General features: G+C 37.3%; 1 protein-coding gene across 1 annotated transcript in view; it reads left to right on the top strand.

The window, feature by feature from the left end:
* PYROXD2 (pyridine nucleotide-disulphide oxidoreductase domain 2) overlaps positions 1-24,865 on the top strand; it is a 214,253-nt gene that overhangs the window by 118,438 nt on the left and 70,950 nt on the right. The window contains exons 11-13 of the mRNA XM_053692557.1: positions 13,258-13,330; positions 14,744-14,900; positions 21,960-22,114. Coding sequence (XP_053548532.1) covers positions 13,258-13,330; positions 14,744-14,900; positions 21,960-22,114 — 385 coding nt within the window. The remainder of the gene's footprint in view (positions 1-13,257; positions 13,331-14,743; positions 14,901-21,959; positions 22,115-24,865) is intronic.

Below are 24,865 nucleotides of genomic sequence, written 5' to 3'. Positions count from 1 at the left end.
GGTAAATCGCCATAGAACAAGCCACTGAGCTGTTGTTCGTTCCTGGTAGAGCGCTTCTCTCTTTGTATGCAAATTATTATGACCCTGGGGAAGTCTCCCTATGGGTGATGGGGGAAACCAGACGTGGACTCCTTGCCCAGTGTGCTTAGAGGAATGTGGCTGCACCTCACTGACGAGGCCCATAGGAGGCCGAAACGATCGTCTGGGGTTGTCATGTTCCTTGTTCAGAGGAGAATTGCCTGGTATTTCGGGGCTGGACTGACCTTACTTGGCGGGATCAGACTGATATACTTCAGGAAAGTTTTCTTCTGTGAAAAGCACACTGGTCTAAAAGAGGCTGCTTCCGGGTGGTAAATCGCCATAGAACAAGCCACTGAGCTGTTGTTCGTTCCTGGTAGAGCGCTTCTCTCTTTGTATGCAAATTATTATGACCCTGGGGAAGTCTCCCTATGGGTGATGGGGGAAACCAGACGTGGACTCCTTGCCCAGTGTGCTTAGAGGAATGTAATATATTAAAAGTGAAGGCGCCTAGATGTGATGCACACAAATAAGGTGTACAAAAATGCACATGTAGAAATATTTTATATATCTCAATATCCTTAGTGTCCTCTTCAACAAAGGACAAGGATTAGAGATGTGCGTGATATAAATTCACAATTTTATATTTTATGTGATAGTTAACTGGTACTGGATATATATATATGTGTGTACAATAGATATAAAAAACAATATGATATATGTGAACTCAAATTGTCATAAAATACAGTGCCAAAAAGTGATATATATTGTGTGTCCTTCTAATAGAATCAATCAACATCCAACAATAAACACAATGTTACTAAGACAAAGTGACTATCAATGCGAGAGATGTTACAAACACACCATAGTAACAAGCGATATTAAAGACACATATTGGTGGTGGTATTGTAAAGCAATACCGGATACATACAATAAGGTACCCAGGTACTATAGAGTATACGTATAGTCCTTATCCAAAGTTCATGTAATGGAGATTCTTTCCTCCGGATGTCCACTAATAGCGGGTATGCGGCAGCAAACACTCCTTCCAAGGCTGATGGCACCAGCGACGATCTGCAGATAGATGGGAGAGAAAAAAAGGAGGCGCCACAATAGTGTGAGATCGTAGGTGTATGGGACCCCCACAAAACGATACAGAATCACTTACTAGATTATAAGCACTTGAGAAGTGCCACAGGTGCAGGCTGAACTATTAAAAGCTGTCCAGCGAGCTTATCTTCATGATCCAATGGCCCAAGGAAAAATTCGATTTCCCCCACATATACTGGGGTCGGAAATGAGCCCAGTATTGGTATGAATATCCACTCGGGGCAAATATACAGCTTATACAGAGCTGAAAGCTGGTTAAAAGTCAGAGCAGCTAATAAAAGCAAAGGTAAAAACAAGCGTGATGACAGATAGGTTAAAATATAACATATAAGTTTATTAAAACCTAATACACTACGCGTTTCCCGGTCACAACAACCGTTTCATCAGGTGTATAAAACTAACAGTCATCACACTATTTAAAACCAATCTCGGCGTTCACAAGTTTTCAATACGCATGCCCATTAAAAGCTGTTAACCAATGAGATGCAAATCTGAGCCGGCAAACATTTTGATTTGACCAGACGATGGGCGTGTAGTACCAGCCCCTACTAGCGAGGTGTTACCTGTCAATCAAATGGCGTCACTGGGAAGCACGGCTGCGGTCATCAACTCAGATACGCCGTCATTGCTAAAATACATTAGTAACAGGCACTATTCGGTAATATACTGGGTGTTTACTGCAGGATAAAGTCCCCGTAAACTACCCCATAGAGGGCGCTAATGATTCCTTACTGGAATGGATTAATTATTATGTGATCAATAGTACTATCACAAAATATGTCAAAAAATGATTACTTGAAAGCATAAAAATATCTCTATAAATAGTGCAGTAGAGTCCTTAGGGAAAAATCCTAGCTCTATATCTAATGGTAAATTTAAAGTATACTGGTACCAAGAGATACAAGGTAACACCCCACAGTTATATGTATTACAATGTGAGATAAGTATCACTCGGTGGATATACGATATAGCGATATATAAAATTTAAGGGTTATGCCAGCTCAGGGATCATCTGATAAGTAACAACTACAAGCACTTAAGTAATATACTAAAAATATGCATAAATATACACATATACACAAAATTATCTAAAAATAAAATAATATAAAATTACCAAATATCCACATAAACACAATTTTCAAAAGAATAGAAATAAATAATATATTGGTGACTCAATATATTTCAATTAAAAGCTGCCATGTCAATGTTTTCATTTAGACCGTGGGGTTTCAAAGTTTTTAATTTCCATATCCAATAGGTCTCTCTTTGTCGCAAGTGTATAAACCTATTTCTACCCCATTTGGGAGCTACATGTTCTATAGGGAGAATATTAAATATATCACTTTCTCCCGGATGACAAATGCCCTTATGGCGAGGAACACTATGATTTACCAATTCTTTCTTCACATTTCTCGTGTGCTCCCCCCATCTTTTTTTGATGGGTCTTGAGGTTCTCCCAACATACTGAACCCCACATTTGCATTGTAACAAATACACCACAAATGTTGAATCACACGTGAAATGTGAAGAAACAATAAATTTTTCATTGGTGACTGAGGACTTAAATTCAGTAACACTCCCCATCGTATAGCTACAAAGGCCACAATTATTTTTCCCACATTTAAAAAAACCTATCTTAGTGTTTAAAAAAGAATTAGTATTAGATTTAGTTACCATCCTATTTGTGCGCTTTTTCATTAAAATCTTACTTGGTGCCAACTTATTTTTAAGTGTCTGTGCTCTTCTAAAGGTGCATATAGGGGTATCATCCAAAATTTGTTTTAAAACTGGATCATTTTTTAAAATGAACCAGTATTTCTGTAGGATATTCTTGATTAAATGATGATTATTATTATACCTAGTAATGAATCGAGGATGATTATTATTTTTGGAATTATAAAGTAACCTTTCCTCTTCCGAGTTTGATGTTTTTTCATATTTGTCCTTTTTCTTAGAATTGAACAAATCTGATCTTACTTTATTTCTAGCTTTTTGATAGCCTAATTCTATAAGTTTTGGTGGATACTCTCTTGCAAGGAACCTCTCTTTTAATATTTGTGATTGTTCATCAAACACAGACATTTCAGTACAGTTTCTGCGTATTCTGCAGAATTGATTGAATGGAATATTTTCTTTCCACGGTTTGTAGTGATTACTTTTAAAATTCAAATAACTGTTCGTATCAACAGTTTTGAAAAATGTCTTAGTTAAGATGGACCCTTTTGGATCCCAATATAATATAAGATCAAAAAATTCAATTTGTTCCTTTGAAATATTAGAGGTAAATGTTAAACCCATATTGTTGGTGTTAAGGGATGTAACAAATTCCTTTGCCTCAGACACTGTTCCATCCCATATAAAGAGCAAATCATCAATAAAGCGGCCATAGAAGACCAGGTTCGCCCTCGCTGGGGAATTATAGATATACTCCTCTTCAAAGGACCCCATAAACAAGTTAGCGAAGCTGGGGGCGAACCTGGTCCCCATGGCCGTGCCCTTTATTTGTAGGAAAAACTGCTCCTGAAACACAAAATAATTGTGCTTAAGCACAAAGGAGATGGCATCCAAAAGGAAAATTTTCTGCTGTTCGGGTAAATAGATATCTCTAGATAAAAATTTATCAATAGAGTTTATACCTAACTCGTGCGCTATATTAGAATAGAGAGCTGACACATCACATGTCATCCAAACTAAATTTTTTACATCTAGATTTTTTAGTTTCGATAGTTTATTTATTAAATCGGGTGTGTCTTTTATATAGGATGGTAAACACTTTACTTCTTTTTTTAAAAACGAATCTATGTATTCGGATAGATTACACGTAAGATTCCCGATCCCCGATATAATCGGGCGACCGGGAGGATTATCCTTACACTTATGAATCTTGGGGAGGTGGTAATAGTATGCAAGACTAGGGGTACCAGGGTTTAAAAATTCTTTTTCTTTCTTGGTGAGGATCCCTTTATAGTATCCATCATCTATAAGTTTAACCAAACTAATCATATATTTCTTTGTAGGGTTAAAAGTCAATCTCTTATAGTACTCAGGATTTAATAAAATACGATTAGCTTCCCCTACATAGTCACCCCAGTCCTGCAATACTATTCCACCCCCCTTGTCGGCCTGTCTAATCACTAGAGACTGATCTTTAGCTAACTTGGATAAGGCTCTAATTTCATAGATATTCAAATTTGAGGCCTTATTTCTACTCCTATTGTGGTTATTCATAGAACTAAACTCTTCCAAAACTAAATCTTGAAAGAGTTGGATATTGTGATTGGTAATGGGAGGATTAAAACTGGATTTCAACATTAAATTAGAATGAACAAAATCATCAAACAGAGAATCACATAGATCTTCTGGTTCATAGTAGATAATATCTGTAGAAGGTCTTTCAGACATATCATTAGTAATTATAGGTATACGTTTATCTTGTTTTAATTTTTTATCACAGAAGTATCGTTGTAGCGATAGCTTCCTGATAAATTTGTTCAGATCAACAAATAATTCAAATATGTTGTGCTCATTCGAAGGACAAAAAGATAGCCCTCTATTCAGGACACATATCTCTTCATTTGTCAAAACATGGCTAGAAAGATTAAATATACCATCTTTCATCCTTCTAAGTTTCTCCTTTTTGGAAGATTTTGCTCTCCCTCTGCTGCCACGTTTGCATATGTTCTTTTTCTTGGTGGCGGAGTATAGAAACCTTCTTTTGCATAGTTTGTTTCCATTTGTTTTAATCTGATAGGTATTTGTCTTTGATGTTGTCTGTAATAATCTTGTTTCTTGTCTATTTGAAAAACCTGCGGTCTTTCTGTTTTGTGTTCAGTTTCTGTATTACAGTATGCTGAACTAGATGGTTTAAAATGGTGACCCTTGTTATGAAAATAACTTGTGTTACCATTATTGTAGGAATGACTCGTATTGCCATAGTCCCTGTCTTGTTCTCTTCTATACCAGTCATTATCCTCTTTTCTGTAATCTATAGAATTATTCCTCTCTTTATGTTGTTCTTGGGGAAAAAACCTCTCTTTATTTCTCCAAGTGGAGTTATACTGTCTAGGAGAGTTATATCCCCTATTGAAATCCTTATTGTTATTAAAATTATTATTATTGTGATACCCATGTTCGCCATTTTTATAATTTAGATTTTTCCTTTTATCCTTTGGTTTCTTATATTCTACTCTAGTCCAATCATCTTTTTTAGAAAGATTCTTTATATTAGGGTTCTCCTCTATATCTAAGCCTTCTTCCATAGCAGTTTCAGAAGGACTTTTATTTGTATAGATACATCCTTCTAAATAGTCTTTTTCGTCTCTGGCTAATTTCTTAGATTTAATCTTGATTAATTTCTTTTGATATTTATCTGTTCTCTCTAAAATTTCTTTATTCTTATTTTCATACTCAGAATGTTGTTGATACTTAAGAAGAGCTACTTGAAGTTCCTCTATTAAAGATTCAGTGTTGTTCAACAACATTTCTCTGTGTTCAATCAATAAATCTATTAATTTGAAGGAACACTCGGATAATAGATTTTGCCACTTTGATGTTAATTCAGCATTATTTGTAAATGAACATAATTTAGATAATCTGAGACCTCTGGGTATATGCCCCTTCAATTTGTATTTTTTTTAAAATATCAATATCCCACCAGTGTCTGTGTTCTTGTTTAAGTGCATCCTCTAACTTCATAAAAAGTTGTGTCATTGATAGATTACTATTATCTGTGGATGTAGATGTCTCAATAAAATTATCACAAGTGCTAAGAGTCAAACGACTCTGATTACAAATTCCCTTACTTTGCATTTTACAAAATTCAAAGAAAAATATTAATTAATAATTTATATAGTTAATTAAAGTCGCTCTTCACCAAAGCCAAATAGTGAAAACAAAAAATAATATATTAAAAGTGAAGGCGCCTAGATGTGATGCACACAAATAAGGTGTACAAAAATGCACATGTAGAAATATTTTATATATCTCAATATCCTTAGTGTCCTCTTCAACAAAGGACAAGGATTAGAGATGTGCGTGATATAAATTCACAATTTTATATTTTATGTGATAGTTAACTGGTACTGGATATATATATATGTGTGTACAATAGATATAAAAAACAATATGATATATGTGAACTCAAATTGTCATAAAATACAGTGCCAAAAAGTGATATATATTGTGTGTCCTTCTAATAGAATCAATCAACATCCAACAATAAACACAATGTTACTAAGACAAAGTGACTATCAATGCGAGAGATGTTACAAACACACCATAGTAACAAGCGATATTAAAGACACATATTGGTGGTGGTATTGTAAAGCAATACCGGATACATACAATAAGGTACCCAGGTACTATAGAGTATACGTATAGTCCTTATCCAAAGTTCATGTAATGGAGATTCTTTCCTCCGGATGTCCACTAATAGCGGGTATGCGGCAGCAAACACTCCTTCCAAGGCTGATGGCACCAGCGACGATCTGCAGATAGATGGGAGAGAAAAAAAGGAGGCGCCACAATAGTGTGAGATCGTAGGTGTATGGGACCCCCACAAAACGATACAGAATCACTTACTAGATTATAAGCACTTGAGAAGTGCCACAGGTGCAGGCTGAACTATTAAAAGCTGTCCAGCGAGCTTATCTTCATGATCCAATGGCCCAAGGAAAAATTCGATTTCCCCCACATATACTGGGGTCGGAAATGAGCCCAGTATTGGTATGAATATCCACTCGGGGCAAATATACAGCTTATACAGAGCTGAAAGCTGGTTAAAAGTCAGAGCAGCTAATAAAAGCAAAGGTAAAAACAAGCGTGATGACAGATAGGTTAAAATATAACATATAAGTTTATTAAAACCTAATACACTACGCGTTTCCCGGTCACAACAACCGTTTCATCAGGTGTATAAAACTAACAGTCATCACACTATTTAAAACCAATCTCAGCGTTCACAAGTTTTCAATACGCATGCCCATTAAAAGCTGTTAACCAATGAGATGCAAATCTGAGCCGGCAAACATTTTGATTTGACCAGACGATGGGCGTGTAGTACCAGCCCCTACTAGCGAGGTGTTACCTGTCAATCAAATGGCGTCACTGGGAAGCACGGCTGCGGTCATCAACTCAGATACGCCGTCATTGCTAAAATACATTAGTAACAGGCACTATTCGGTAATATACTGGGTGTTTACTGCAGGATAAAGTCCCCGTAAACTACCCCATAGAGGGCGCTAATGATTCCTTACTGGAATGGATTAATTATTATGTGATCAATAGTACTATCACAAAATATGTCAAAAAATGATTACTTGAAAGCATAAAAATATCTCTATAAATAGTGCAGTAGAGTCCTTAGGGAAAAATCCTAGCTCTATATCTAATGGTAAATTTAAAGTATACTGGTACCAAGAGATACAAGGTAACACCCCGCAGTTATATGTATTACAATGTGAGATAAGTATCACTCGGTGGATATACGATATAGCGATATATAAAATTTAAGGGTTATGCCAGCTCAGGGATCATCTGATAAGTAACAACTACAAGCACTTAAGTAATATACTAAAAATATGCATAAATATACACATATACACAAAATTATCTAAAAATAAAATAATATAAAATTACCAAATATCCACATAAACACAATTTTCAAAAGAATAGAAATAAATAATATATTGGTGACTCAATATATTTCAATTAAAAGCTGCCATGTCAATGTTTTCATTTAGACCGTGGGGTTTCAAAGTTTTTAATTTCCATATCCAATAGGTCTCTCTTTGTCGCAAGTGTATAAACCTATTTCTACCCCATTTGGGAGCTACATGTTCTATAGGGAGAATATTAAATATATCACTTTCTCCCGGATGACAAATGCCCTTATGGCGAGGAACACTATGATTTACCAATTCTTTCTTCACATTTCTCGTGTGCTCCCCCCATCTTTTTTTGATGGGTCTTGAGGTTCTCCCAACATACTGAACCCCAAATTTGCATTGTAACAAATACACCACAAATGTTGAATCACACGTGAAATGTGAAGAAACAATACATTTTTCATTGGTGACTGAGGACTTAAATTCAGTAACACTCCCCATCGTATAGCTACAAAGGCCACAATTATTTTTCCCACATTTAAAAAAACCTATCTTAGTGTTTAAAAAAGAATTAGTATTAGATTTAGTTACCATCCTATTTGTGCGCTTTTTCATTAAAATCTTACTTGGTGCCAACTTATTTTTAAGTGTCTGTGCTCTTCTAAAGGTGCATATAGGGGTATCATCCAAAATTTGTTTTAAAACTGGATCATTTTTTAAAATGAACCAGTATTTCTGTAGGATATTCTTGATTAAATGATGATTATTATTATACCTAGTAATGAATCGAGGATGATTATTATTTTTGGAATTATAAAGTAACCTTTCCTCTTCCGAGTTTGATGTTTTTTCATATTTGTCCTTTTTCTTAGAATTGAACAAATCTGATCTTACTTTATTTCTAGCTTTTTGATAGCCTAATTCTATAAGTTTTGGTGGATACTCTCTTGCAAGGAACCTCTCTTTTAATATTTGTGATTGTTCATCAAACACAGACATTTCAGTACAGTTTCTGCGTATTCTGCAGAATTGATTGAATGGAATATTTTCTTTCCACGGTTTGTAGTGATTACTTTTAAAATTCAAATAACTGTTCGTATCAACAGTTTTGAAAAATGTCTTAGTTAAGATGGACCCTTTTGGATCCCAATATAATATAAGATCCAAAAATTCAATTTGTTCCTTTGAAATATTAGAGGTAAATGTTAAACCCATATTGTTGGTGTTAAGGGATGTAACAAATTCCTTTGCCTCAGACACTGTTCCATCCCATATAAAGAGCAAATCATCAATAAAGCGGCCATAGAAGACCAGGTTCGCCCTCGCTGGGGAATTATAGATATACTCCTCTTCAAAGGACCCCATAAACAAGTTAGCGAAGCTGGGGGCGAACCTGGTCCCCATGGCCGTGCCCTTTATTTGTAGGAAAAACTGCTCCTGAAACACAAAATAATTGTGCTTAAGCACAAAGGAGATGGCATCCAAAAGGAAAATTTTCTGCTGTTCGGGTAAATAGATATCTCTAGATAAAAATGTATCAATAGAGTTTATACCTAACTCGTGCGCTATATTAGAATAGAGAGCTGACACATCACATGTCATCCAAACTAAATTTTTTACATCTAGATTTTTTAGTTTCGATAGTTTATTTATTAAATCGGGTGTGTCTTTTATATAGGATGGTAAACACTTTACTTCTTTTTTTAAAAACGAATCTATGTATTCGGATAGATTACACGTAAGATTCCCGATCCCCGATATAATCGGGCGACCGGGAGGATTATCCTTACACTTATGAATCTTGGGGAGGTGGTAATAGTATGCAAGACTAGGGGTACCAGGGTTTAAAAATTCTTTTTCTTTCTTGGTGAGGATCCCTTTATAGTATCCATCATCTATAAGTTTAACCAAACTAATCATATATTTCTTAGTAGGGTTAAAAGTCAATCTCTTATAGTACTCAGGATTTAATAAAATACGATTAGCTTCCCCTACATAGTCACCCCAGTCCTGCAATACTATTCCACCCCCCTTGTCGGCCTGTCTAATCACTAGAGACTGATCTTTAGCTAACTTGGATAAGGCTCTAATTTCATAGATATTCAAATTTGAGGCCTTATTTCTACTCCTATTGTGGTTATTCATAGAACTAAACTCTTCCAAAACTAAATCTTGAAAGAGTTGGATATTGTGATTGGTAATGGGAGGATTAAAACTGGATTTCAACATTAAATTAGAATGAACAAAATCATCAAACAGAGAATCACATAGATCTTCTGGTTCATAGTAGATAATATCTGTAGAAGGTCTTTCAGACATATCATTAGTAATTATAGGTATACGTTTATCTTGTTTTAATTTTTTATCACAGAAGTATCGTTGTAGCGATAGCTTCCTGATAAATTTGTTCAGATCAACAAATAATTCAAATATGTTGTGCTCATTCGAAGGACAAAAAGATAGCCCTCTATTCAGGACACATATCTCTTCATTTGTCAAAACATGGCTAGAAAGATTAAATATACCATCTTTCATCCTTCTAAGTTTCTCCTTTTTGGAAGATTTTGCTCTCCCTCTGCTGCCACGTTTGCATATGTTCTTTTTCTTGGTGGCGGAGTATAGAAACCTTCTTTTGCATAGTTTGTTTCCATTTGTTTTAATCTGATAGGTATTTGTCTTTGATGTTGTCTGTAATAATCTTGTTTCTTGTCTATTTGAAAAACCTGCGGTCTTTCTGTTTTGTGTTCAGTTTCTGTATTACAGTATGCTGAACTAGATGGTTTAAAATGGTGACCCTTGTTATGAAAATAACTCGTGTTACCATTATTGTAGGAATGACTCGTATTGCCATAGTCCCTGTCTTGTTCTCTTCTATACCAGTCATTATCCTCTTTTCTGTAATCTATAGAATTATTCCTCTCTTTATGTTGTTCTTGGGGAAAAAACCTCTCTTTATTTCTCCAAGTGGAGTTATACTGTCTAGGAGAGTTATATCCCCTATTGAAATCCTTATTGTTATTAAAATTATTATTATTGTGATACCCATGTTCGCCATTTTTATAATTTAGATTTTTCCTTTTATCCTTTGGTTTCTTATATTCTACTCTAGTCCAATCATCTTTTTTAGAAAGATTCTTTATATTAGGGTTCTCCTCTATATCTAAGCCTTCTTCCATAGCAGTTTCAGAAGGACTTTTATTTGTATAGATACATCCTTCTAGTGTGGCTGCACCTCACTGACGAGGCCCATAGGAGGCCGAAACGATCGTCTGGGGTTGTCATGTTCCTTGTTCAGAGGAGAATTGCCTGGTATTTCGGGGCTGGACTGACCTTACTTGGCGGGATCAGACTGATATACTTCAGGAAAGTTTTCTTCTGTGAAAAGCACACTGGTCTAAAAGAGGCTGCTTCCGGGTGGTAAATCGCCATAGAAAAAGCCACTGAGCTGTTGTTCGTTCCTGGTAGAGCGCTTCTCTCTTTGTATGCATATATATTATATATATATATATAAACAAAAATAAAAATAGAAATAGATATATCCAAGTGTTCAACTCCTTGTTGAAATGATGTGGATCCGCTGTGAATGACCTAAAAAAGAAAAAGTACAAACGTGCAATATCTCCTTAATAGCGATAGCCAAATAGAGATAAGCTCACCAAAAGGAAACTCAAGCCTCAATCTTTGCCAACGCGTTTCAGCCCAGCTTGGGGCCTTTATCAAGACCTAGGACACATCAGACAAGGACAAAGTGAGCTAATGCTGACCAATTTTTATTAACAATTTTAAAGGGTCGTGAAACCCAAATTCTTTCTTTCATAATTCAGATAAAGCATGCAATTTTAAATAACTTTCTAATTTCACATTTTCTTTGTTCTCTTGGCATCTTTTGTTGAAAATCAGGGAGCATGCACGTGTCTGGAGCATTTTATGGTATCAGTTTGCATGAATGTTATCCTTATGCAAGAGCACTGGATGGAATCACTATTTCCTGCCATGCAGTGCCCCAGACACCTACCTAGGTATGTCTTCAACAAAGAATAACATGGGAACAAAGCAAATTTAAGTAAATTGCAAACTGTCTAAAAATTGTATGTTCCTTCTGAATCACCGAAGATTTTTTTTAGGTTTTATATCCCTTTAAGCAAATTGTGTGGTTAAGTTTCGGTTTGTATTCTATCTTTCTATATGGTGAACTAAAACAAGAGGGCATCTCAAAGGGTAATAATTTTGGGTCCTTAAAGTCCCCCTGCTGAGCTTCCATCCCGTCACAGGTGGAGCTGATCTAAGCACTGTTACTCCAGGATACTTGTGCGTAGGACTATAGTTCTCAGTATTTGTAACCCCTATCAATAGGAAAGCTCCCTCTTAGAACTGCTAATCCTGCAGCGGTGATCGTCTTTAGAAGACAACCCCTGCTGCTGCTGCCCATATGGGATATTAAAGGGACAGTCTACTCCAGATTGTTTAAAAAGATATTTTGCAAGCTTTGTTTTCCAGAAAGCCCTTACCCAACAGGACACTACGGACTACCTTATATTTTCAATGTAGGCAGCAATGCCCTAAGCTTTCAGATTGTCTGTAAGATTTCTTCTTTTGTGATTTTCATTTTTGTCATACTGGCTTACATGTCTGTAAACACTTTTCATTTTATGTCAATAAAGCTTGTTTTAAAAATAAAAAAAATAAAAAAAAAGATAGATAATCCCTTTATTACCCATTCCCCAGTTTTGAATAACTAACACGGTTATATTAATACATTTTTTACCTCTGTTATTACCTTGTATCTAAGCCTCTGCAAACTGCCCCCTTATTTCAGTTCTTTTGACAGATTTCCATTTTAGCCAATCAGTGCCCTCTCATAAGTAACTCCATCGGTGTGAGCACACTTTTTTATCTATATGGCACACATGAACTAACGCCCTTTATCTGTGAAAAATGTCAAATGCATTCAGATTAGAGGCGGCCTTCAAGGGCTTAGAAATTAGCATATGAGCCTACCTAGGTTTATCTTTCAACTAGGAATACCAAGAGAACAAAGCAAATTTGATGCTAAACGTAAAATGGAAATTTGTTTAAAATTACATGCACTATCTAAATAATAAAAGTTTAATTTGGACTAGATTGTCCCTTTAATTATCTTTGTGCAAATATAACGAGGTACCACTAAGTATATTGTCCCCCTTCATTTTACTGGTTATATGCAGAGTGGCTATTTCCCAACATAAGCTTTCTATAATGATGTTAAAAGTCAATGTTAATATGATGAGAAATGAAAATATTATGTATTATAGAAACACTCACCTAGCTCATTTGCTCATAGACACATGATAATATTAGCAGCATATTTTGTTTCAATTAGTTTATATCGTAAGCTACTATTCTGACTCTGAAGGTTCTGTTCAGCCCTCATTAAATATTCTTTTCTAGCCAGCAATGACAATCTAATTGATTACATGAATATACAGTGCCGTTTACTTTTCATTGGAAGGACTGAACTATTTGTGCTTTTTGTTTTCTATTTTAGGAACGATTGCCAGATGATTTCATCAAAATGATCTCACAGTTTGATACTAAATCTCCTGTCACCAAAATTAATGGTAGGTTGACTAAGGCTCAATGAAGACTGGCACAGAAGTAAAAAGTACATTTAAAATGTGTTCTTCAACAGTACCTTTTAAAGGGACACGAAACCCAACATTTTTCTTTCATGATTTAGGTAGAACATACCATTTTACTACTATTATCAAATTTGCTTCATTCTCTTGGTGTCATTTGTTGAAGGAGCAGCAATGCACTACTGGTTTCTTACTGAACCCATGGGTGAGCCAATGACAATCGGTTTATATGCAGTCACCATATAAGTAATAAATTAAATAATAGAAGTAAATTGGAAAGTTGTTTAACATTGAATGCTATGGGGCATAGCTATCAAGCTCCGTACAGAGCTTGAAGCCCTGTGTTTCTCTGAGCAGGCGGACAGACATCGCCGCAATTCAACCCGATCGAGTACGATCAGGTTGATTGACACCCCCCTGCTGGTGGCCGATTGGCCACGAATCTGCAGGGGGCGGCGTTGCACCAGCAACTCACAAGAGCTGCTGGTGCAATGCTGAATACGGAGAGCGTATTGCTCTCCGCATTCAGCGAGGTCTTTATCTGAGGTCTGTCGGACCTGATCTGCACTGTTGGATCAGGTCCAACAGACTTTTGTTAAATTGGCCCCTATTTCTGAATCATAAAAGAAAAAATGTGTGTTTCATATCCCTTTAATTGTTTCTGTGTTTTACTGTATATGTACTGTGTACACCGAGGAGTGGGGCTGGCTGATTCACCCACCTCCCTCCTTCCCTCCCACTGCTCCCACCCGGTACCAATGATTATTGATACAGAGTGACACAGGCGATCTGCCTTCATATAGGAAGGTAGCACAATCAGCTCTTACTTACTATATGAAGGCAGATGCCTTCTGCCCCCAGCAGCAGTCTCTGCTGTCTAAGCTGACAGCGGGGACTGCAGCATTTGCCTCTATGTTGGCCATATGTACTATATCAACACACTACTCTGGGCAAAGTACTGCATGACACAATATATATATCCATTTGGTGCAAGGGGTTAAAGAGACATGCATTCCCAAATATTTATTTCATGGTCCAGACAGATTATACATTTTTAAACAACTTTCCAATTTGCTTCTATTATTAATTTTGCTTCATTAATTTTTTACCCTTTTATTGATGGAGCAGCAATGCTCTACTGGGAAGTAGCTGAACACATTGGTAAGCCAATGAAAAAATATATATATTTGCAGCCACCAACCAGCAGCTAGCTCCCAGCTTTTGAGCATGCAAATATATGCCTTCCAACAAAGGATACCAAGAGAACAAATTAGATCATAGAAGTAAATAGGAAAGGTTTTTAAAATTGTATGCTGTATTTGAATTTTGGGTTTCATATCATTTTAATAGAAGCTACTAAAATTCTAAAAGACCATCTTGTTCTTTATACTGCAGTGGCTGTGGATCGCTTACCTAACTTCCTAGCTGCACCAAATACGGCTGATGGTCAACCGATGCCGCATCACCAGTGCTCTATTCATCTAAACAGTGAGGATATGCAGCTCCTTAATGAAGCTTACGGAGACGCATGCAAAGGAAAACCGTCTTCCCGGTAAAACTGAAATTACATTTTAACATAGAAAGAAGCCAACATAGATTACGGGAGTAGTGCATAATCCTCAATATGATATTGCAGTCAACTCACATATAGATTGTGCCCTCCTGGTGTAATGGCACACATAGTAATTTGCACTTTAGCTTTTGTGGGTATATAGAACCTACCCACTGCTTCTCCCTTTAATTAAGTAACTCTGACACTCCTAGAAGAGACCATGGGCTCCACTTGTTAAACAGCGGATGCGCCCATTGGAAGTTAAGAAGCAGCGGTCATAAGACAGCTGCTCCTTAACCTGTCCTCCAACTTTTAAGTGGCGGATTGAAATTGTCCCGATCTGATCAGGATGATTGACAGTCCTTACTAGCAGTCCATTGGCTGCCAGTGAGCAGGGGGCAGCATTGCACAATCATTTTCTTAGAAATGCTTGTACAATGTTAAATGCTGACAGAGTACACTGTTGACATTTAGTGATGTCGAGCGGATATGATTTGCTGTAGCGAATCATGTTCACTCGACGGTTCATAAATCTACCCCATTATGTAATCCCCTATAAAACATTTAATAAAGAAAAATAAAACATCTCTGCAATATACATTCATTATTTAGTTGACAGTTTTTTAAGTAAAATGGTTGTTAAAGGATTTTCATTTATTTTGTACAAGGACCTTCTTCAGGACAGTGCTTAATTGTTCATATACGCTATGAAAATATAAAAGATTTTTACGTTTAATGTCCCTTTAACAATGCATCATTATTTATAGTTAGATGTGCTTTTCTTGGTCACTTATGAGTCATCTCATCAGGGATCACATAATACCAATCTGATTTCATATTAATATTTTATAACAAGCTATTGTTGACTTGGTGTTAGTACAGGTCTACTATATATGCGCATGACACACAAAACAAAAAAGGTCAACATTCTCAAGTTAGTGTAGTCTTTCATATAGGCAGGTCCGCCACTAGAAATTAACCATTGATCAGTCGTCATCCCCCCTCCATGTGCAATTTTTGACCAAGTGACTAAAAACGTATATGCACTTTATTCTTAAGTGTAGTCAAACTTGAAAATGTTGTAAAGGTAGTAACATTTTTTTAAAAATACCCTTTTAACCTCAAGGGGAAGGTGGGAAAGAACTCGAGATGACAATCTCAGACCTTACTCCAGATAGACCTATGTACTGGATAAGGTAGTGCCTAATGCCAATTATAATGTATTAGAAAAGGAGAGGATAAGGACAGAGGCATTAATATGGCACACTTGGGGGATTGACATCTCTTAACAAATTGGGTAGGTGATTGTGTGTTGAGGGACTATGTAATTAGTTTAAAACTTAACGTTTATTATTTATTATTCATTAGATAAAAAATATATATATAGTTGTACACAGTGGTGTGGACCATGCCACTATATGTTAAAAATCCATTCACATACACATGAAAGAAAAAGAAAATCAAATTAACTAAAGATTGAAGAAAAAATTAAAGAAAGAAATAATTTATATACAAGCACTGCTAACTCTCTGTATTAGGAGTAGCCTCCTATAAGTTGCACAATTAAATATGTAATATCTGGGTTAAGTTATCGTCATAATATGGTTTCTATGTTTCTATGTGGTCCGCAGCATGCTTGGGTGGAGGTATTAGGAAGAAGTACTATTGTCGATAATGCTTATGTGCCTTAAATCAATTAAACTGAAAATACTTCTAACACTCTCCCATTCCCAAAGCAAGCTAATTATTGACCGTTAAAGGTGCCCTAAAAGAGGGCCAACAAATATACCAAAGGACGATATTCAGAAAAAAGTTTTCTAATAACCTAAACCCATTTTTTATCTATATTCCATAACACAACAGAGAGCGCAGTGCAAATGGCCTAACGCGCGTTTCGCATACGCTTTATCAAAGGCTGACCCGATCACCTCCCGGGATTTCCTTATGTAGGTCCTTAGACCAATCCTGATCTGTTATTTAGACTGACGCGTCTAATCGTCCAATCGCAGATGATCTTCAGCGATTGGTTCAGAACAGAGGGTGTGTGCCGTTACACCAATAGTGTGCGGTTGGATACACATGAGGGCGTAAATACGCTCCTTGTCATTTCGCTCCATCCCGGACTCCACTGGAAACGGCATATAAATATTAAAAGGGGATAGTAAACAAAAAACCTGTTATTCGTCATAACAATGTATTTGCATATAAATGCTATGATCGTTTAAACTCCTTGTGTTAAAGTACGTAATGCTATGCCACAGAAAAATTCAGAGTTCCATGGTCCCAGAATTCTGGTTAGTTGTATTACAATTTGCCCATTATTAAACATAAAGATTTATTAAACATAAATAATACTATTTCAGTTCTTGTAACCTAATCACTGGAGTTATAGCAATATAAACTCATATTTACAGTTACCTATGTTTTTATACAAGAATCATATATGGAATGAATATAGAGTGGGATAATTGGAATGAATTCAGTAGTAAATACTAGCAATACGACATATACATAAGGCACAGGTTGAAAGGAAAGGAAAAGTTTCTAGAGAATAAGCTTGAAATAGTGATTAAAACTTCTCTGAAACTTGCATCTAAAATATTATTTATTTATATAAGCAATAATATTTTATTGGATTGATTCATATCAATATGCATTTATACACTCAGTAATGGTAATTACTAAAAATCTTTATGTTTAATAATGGGCAAATTGTAATACAACTAACCAGAATTCTGGGACCATGGAACTCTGAATTTTTCTGTGGCATAGCATTACGTACTTTAACACAAGGAGTTTAAACGATCATAGCATTTATATGCAAATACATTGTTATGACGAATAACGGGTTTTTTGTTTACTATCCCCTTTTAATATTTATATGCCGTTTCCAGTGGAGTCCGGGATGGAGCGAAATGACAAGGAGCGTATTTACGCCCTCATGTGTATCCAACCGCACACTATTGGTGTAACGGCACACACCCTCTGTTCTGAACCAATCGCTGAAGATCATCCGCGATTGGACGATTAGGCGCGTCAGTCTAAATAACAGATCAGGATTGGTCTAAGGACCTACATAAGGAAATCCCGGGAGGTGATCGGGTCAGCCTTTGATAAAGCGTATGCGAAACGCGCGTTAGGCCGTTTGCACTGCGCTCTCTGTTGTGTTATGGAATATAGATAAAAAATGGGTTTAGGTTATTAGAAAACTTTTTTCTGAATATCGTCCTTTGGTATATTTGTTGGCCCTCTTTTAGGGCACCTTTAACGGTCAATAATTAGCTTGCTTTGGGAATGGGAGAGTGTTAGAAGTATTTTCAGTTTAATTGATTTAAGGCACATAAGCATTATCGACAATAGTACTTCTTCCTAATACCTCCACCCAAGCATGCTGCGGACCACATAGAAACATAGAAACCATATTATGACGATAACTTAACCCAGATATTACATATTTAATTGTGCAACTTATAGGAGGCTACTCCTAATACAGAGAGTTAGCAGTGCTTGTATATAAATTATTTCTTTCTTTAATTTTTTCTTCAATCTTTAGTTAATTTGATTTTCTTTTTCTTTCATGTGTATGTGAATGGATTTTTAACATATAGTGGCATGGTCCACACCACTGTGTACAACTATATATATATTTTTTATCTAATGAATAATAAATAATAAACGTTAAGTTTTAAACTAATTACATAGTCCCTCAACACACAATCACCTACCCAATTTGTTAAGAGATGTCAATCCCCCAAGTGTGCCATATTAATGCCTCTGTCCTTATCCTCTCCTTTTCTAATAAAGGTAGTAACATACAAACACAGAAACACACAGACACACTCATACACTGAAACACACACTCACACATAAGGATTCACAAATAGACACTCTAGCAGACATACAAAGAAACACACAGACACCCACACAGACACTCCTCACTTGTTTACATTGACCTGACTAGTAATGTGGTAGACTATAGTTTTGTCAAAAAAGGAGATTTACAATCAGAGCCGGACTGGGAAATCAGACCGGCTCTGGAAATTTGTATAGACCGGCCCAGCCACGCCCCCTCCAGCCCAACCACGCCCCCTCCAGCCCAGACCATACAATACAAATTCTGAAACTATAATGCTGCAGAGTATTCACAGCTAACAGTATAAACAATGACGGTGCATGTCACACTACAAGCACTGCAATATAAATTATATGCATCATTTCAACTCAATGTCCCATAGTCTTACGCTGAGCCTGTCAGACAGTCTGTGTGCAGTGCTGCTGGTGGCTCTGACTGCTGCTGCGCTCCCAAATACCTAAGAATATATAAAGATAGTGGCGGCAGTGGATATGTATAACCCGATCAGTGTTTACTACGTGCCTAAGGACCGTTCATACATATGGAGTGAAGTGATGTCATAACCCCGCCTCTAAAGTGTGATGTCGATCCTCCATACTAAACCGAGTGGTGATGATGAGCAACTTTCTAACCTATCATATGCGGTGCCTCCCCTATTACGAGCGTTTGACGACTAGGCTGGCGAATCTATCACTAAACAACTGTAATAATCCTACAATGTGATGCCATGATAATAGATTTGGATATTATCATGGCATCACATTGTAGGATTATTACAGTTGTTTAGTGATAGATTTGCCAGCCTAGTCGTCAAACGCTCGTAATAGGGGAGGCACCGCATATGATAGGTTAGAAAGTTGCTCATCATCACCACTCGGTTTAGTATGGAGGATCGACATCACACTTTAGAGGCGGGGTTATGACATCACTTCACTTCATATGTATGGACGGTCCTTTGGCACGTAGTAAACACTGATCGGGTTATACATATCCACTGCCGCCACTATCTTTAGATATTCTTAGGTATTTATGGTTTAAGCCATCACATCACTTGCACACGTAACAATTTTGATATGGGATACGACCCCCACACAACTATACTAAGTTGCTCTCTCTCAGTCTCCAGAGCAGCCTCTGCCAGCTGGCGGCCCACCGGGATTTTTCCCGGTATCCCGGCGGCCCAATCTGGCCCTGTTTGCAATAATAAATATGGAGTTCTGATTATCTTTTTGTCAAGGAAGATGACAACTATATGATGACAACAGCATGCAGTGGCTGAAAGGAAGGGCCCTGAACTGCCTAAACAATAATTTAAAGGTTAAGTGGTGGATTAGTGACTTCCGGAAAAAGGTCTCTTTAGTCTCAAAGTCTGTAGAAAGATGTGAATGATCAGTAGTAAGGTCAAAATGTCCTAAAAAGGAACAGACAATGGACACACACACACAAGCTCAAACACAAACTTGCACATCCATCCAAGGAAACACCCACATTGACAGCCTCAGAAAACACACAAAGACATACACACTCATAGATACCCATGGAAAACACACACACACACAGAGACATCCACAGAAAACACACAAATACATACACACACATACACTCACAGAGACATCCACAGAAAATGCATAGACATACACACACACACACATACCCTCACAGACACCCACAGAAAACACACAGACATATGCACATACCCTCACAGAGACACCCACAGAATATACACAGACATATTCACACAGCATCATAGAGACACCCAGAGAAAACACACAGACCTATGCACACACCCTCACAGAGACACCCACAGAAAACACACAGACATATGCACACATACTCAGAGACATCTACAGAAAACACAGACATACATACTGTACACACACACCCTCACAGAGACACCCACAGAAAATGCACAAAGACATATGCACATACCCTCACAGAGACAACCACAGAAAACACAGACATACATACACACACACACCCTTACAGAGACATCCACAGTAAACACACAAAAACATACATATACACACCCTCAGGTACACACACAGAAAATGCACACAAAAAATATGCACACACCATCACAGGAACATCCACAGAAAATGCACAAAGACATACACACACACACACCCTCACATATACATCCACAGAAAATACACAAAGTAATACGCACACACCCTCACAGAGACATCCACAGAAAACACACAAAGACATATGCACACACCCTAAAAGAGACATCCACAGAAAACACACAAAAACATACACACCCACCCTCATAGAGGCATCCACAGAAAATACACAGACATACACACCCTCCCTCACAGAGGCATCCACAGAAAATACACAAAGACATACATACACACACACACACCCCCTCACAGGGACACCCACAGAAAATGCACAAAGACCTACGCACACACCCTCACATAGACATCCACAGAAAATGCACAAAGACATACACACACACCCTCACAGAGAGACCCACAGAAAAAAAAATCCCACACTTCCCAATGTCTGCCTCAAGCAGTTTTTCGGCACAGACCAGTGCCATTGGTTTGTTGTACTTGATTTCCATAACAACGATCAGCAATCAATTAAACACATACTATTCAAGAGCTAATAACACGTATACACATTACAATACTACCTAACAAATATTGTACATGCTGCATTTTTATAACAGTGTCTAAAAAGGCCAGAAATCTATGTCTGCCTCGGGAAAATTGCCCTTTTGGAAATGGACTGTAGTGAAATCATAACAAGCTATTTCTTTTATTTTGCTTTGCATCAAAAAACTAAAGTGGGTGTAAAACGTTATGTTGAGCATCTTTGTCTTGCTAACTTACTCTTATTTACGATTTTGCCTACAAAAATACATGATTATTTTGACCTCTTCTTGCAGCCAATTTCTATATTTCCTACACACAAATATATAGAATTAGCCCCATGTGCGAAGCTGGTGAGGACAAGGTTCTCAACTTGAGAACCTGTCTGTACTGTTTTGCATCAAATTTGAGTGTGTAATGCCGCCCCCTTCTCTGGCTCGACCAATCGCATGTGAGAAGAGCCTGTCAATCACCTAAAATGAAAGTGTTCAGGGTGATTTCTATCCGCCAACTTCGAAATCTGCAATAGCTCCATGGCAACACATGGAGCGATGTCTCTTACCAGAGAAAACAGAAATATTAACCTTTTGATGTCATTTCTCACAGACCTATGATTGAGCTCTGTATTCCCTCATCACTGGACCCTACACTTGCGCCTCCTGGATACCATGTCATTTCTATGTTCATTCAATACACCCCATACACCCTTTCTGAAGGACTACAATGGAATGACGAACAGAGGAACAGCCTTGCTGACAGAGGTAAATGTAGCAAGTACTTATTGCTTTTGTATTTATACAGCTTAGGGCAGTCACACACTTATTTGTGGGGTAGAAAAATTGAAGGGATTAAGGAGGAACACAATAATCATCTGTAAAGCAAAAGAGAAGTTTACAATTTATTTAAATCCCTTTTATCTTTTTATTAGTTGAAACTTAAAGTGAAGGTCCATTTTGATTAATTATTGCCCGTTTTTTAATAAACCTATTAAAAACAAGGGCACTTTAATTCATCAAAATTGACATTTCACCGTTTTCTTCAAAAACGTACCTTTTAATCCTGGCAGCCGCTCAAGCACTTATTCCACCCGTCGCAAGCTGTCTTCGTGGGTCAAATTTAATGAATCCGGCTTCCTCCAATCACAGCGTTGCATCAGGCCAAGATTCCCCCGGGGGGGAAGCTGTAATTGGAGGAAGCCTGATTCGTCATTTCTGATGTCTGCAGAGGCTTCCGACGGCCGGGGGAATTGTTGGAGCGGCATTCAGGATTAAAAGGTAAGTTTTTGAAGAAAACAGTGAAATGTCAATTCTGATGAATTAAAGTGCCCTTGTTTTTAATAGGTTTATTAAAAAACGGGCACTAATTCATCAAAATGGACCTTCATTTTAAGTGAAACATGTAAACATTGTTCTAAAAGCTAAACAAGCTGCAGTGCATATGGGCATAAGAACAGTGCTCCAGAGAGTTGTGGGTGAAGCGTATAATACAGTTTTAAGGAACATGACACTTAAAGGGACATTAAACACTTTGAGATGGTAATATAAAATGATAAATCAAATATATATATAAACAAAAAACTTTGCAATATACTTTCATTATTCATTTTGTCCCCTTTTCCTGTAATTTGATTCTGAAATTGTGTTCTTTTCAGTTCCTGTTAGAAATGGAAGTGCAGAACACTGTTATATTCTACACAGCCATTGGTTGCACACTCTAGTGACCTATTTATAACTGTCCCTAATTGGCCACAGCAGAGAAGGTAACCTAAGCTACAATATGGAAGCTCCCATTGTTTTATTGACACTAGCAGGCCCATTTATCAAGCTCCGTACGGAGCTTGAAGGGCCGTGTTTCTGGCGAGTCTTCAGACTCGACAGAAACACAATTTATGAAGCAGCGGTCTAAAGACCGCTGCTCCATAATCCTGTCCGCCTGCTCTGAGCAGGCGGACAGGAATCGCCGGAAATCAACCCGATCAAATACGATCGGGTTGATTGACACCTCCCTGCTGGCGGCCGATTGGCCGCGAGTCAGCAGGGGGCGGCGTTGCACCAGCAGCTCTTGTGAGCTGCTGGTGCAATGTTAAATGCGGAGAGCGTATTGCTCTCCGCATTTAGCGAGGTCTTGCGGACCTGATCCGCAGTGTCGGATCAGGTCCGCAAGACCTTTGATAAATTGGGGCCTAAAACTTTACATTTATGTTGTCAATATTTAAACAGCTAATGAAATTTTAAGAAATACATCTACATGTTATTCTCAGACTAATGTTTTCTTCTAATGCATCACTCTAGCATTTGTTTAGTGTTTAATGTCCCTTTAAAAATGTTCTTTCATTGTTCAGATAGAGGGGCCTAGTTATCAAGCCGTCAACCTCAAATACGCTGGAATTCCGCAGCGTATTTGTGGCGAGGCTGATACGCCTTAGTTATCAAAGGCTCGAGACCAACAAAAGTAGAATTTTGTGACGTAAGCATCGATCCGCCGGACTCAGTCCGACACAGATCGATTCTTACGTCACTCCAGATGTTCCGCACACAAGTGCGGCACATTCTCACTACTTTTGCTAGTTATCAAAAAACTAGCAGGTACGCTCGGCACTTTTACGGCCCAGCGTACCTGGTTTTCAATTCGCCACCCCTGGAGGCGGCGGATCTCATAGGAATCAATGGGAGTCTGACCATAGCGAAAGTACAAGTTCGCTGCTGACAGACATCCCATTGATTTCTATGGGAGCTGTCTACACCTAACACCCTAACATGTACCCCGAGTCTAAACACCACTAATCTGTCCCCCCTACACCGCCGCAACTAAATAAATGTATTACCCCCTAAACCGCTGCTCCCGGAGCCCACCGCAACTATAATAAATGTATTAACCCCTAAACCGCCGCTCCCTGAACCCGCCGCAACCTATATTAAATGTATTAACCCCTATCCTGCCCCCCCTACACCGTTGCCACCTATAATAAATTTATTAACCCCTAATCTGCCCCCCCTACACCGTCGCCACCTATAATAAATTTATTAACCCCTATCCTGCCCCCCACTACGCCGCCGCCACTGTAATAAAATTATTAACCCCTAAACCTAAGTCTAACCCTAACCCTAACGCCCCCCTAACTTAAATATTAATTAAATAAATCTAAATAAATTAACTCTTATTAACTAAATGAATCCTATTTAAAACTAAATACTTACCTTTAAAATAAACCCTAATATAGCTACAATATAAATAATAATTATATTCTAGCTATCTTAGGATTTATTTGTATTTTACAGGCAACTTTCAATTTATTTTAACCAGGTACAATAGCTATTAAATAGTTATTAACTATTTAATAGCTTACCTAGCTAAAATAAAGAGAAATGTACCTGTTAAATAAATTCTAACCTAAGTTACAATTACACCTAACACTACACTATACTTTAATAAATTATTCCTATTTAAAAATAAATACTTACCTGTAAAATAAACCCTAAGATAGCTACAATATAATTAATAATTATATTATA

Source organism: Bombina bombina, chromosome 9 (assembly GCF_027579735.1).
Source record: "Bombina bombina isolate aBomBom1 chromosome 9, aBomBom1.pri, whole genome shotgun sequence".
Lineage (NCBI taxonomy): Eukaryota > Metazoa > Chordata > Amphibia > Anura > Bombinatoridae > Bombina > Bombina bombina.
This window is presented reverse-complemented; position numbering and strand designations above follow the sequence as displayed.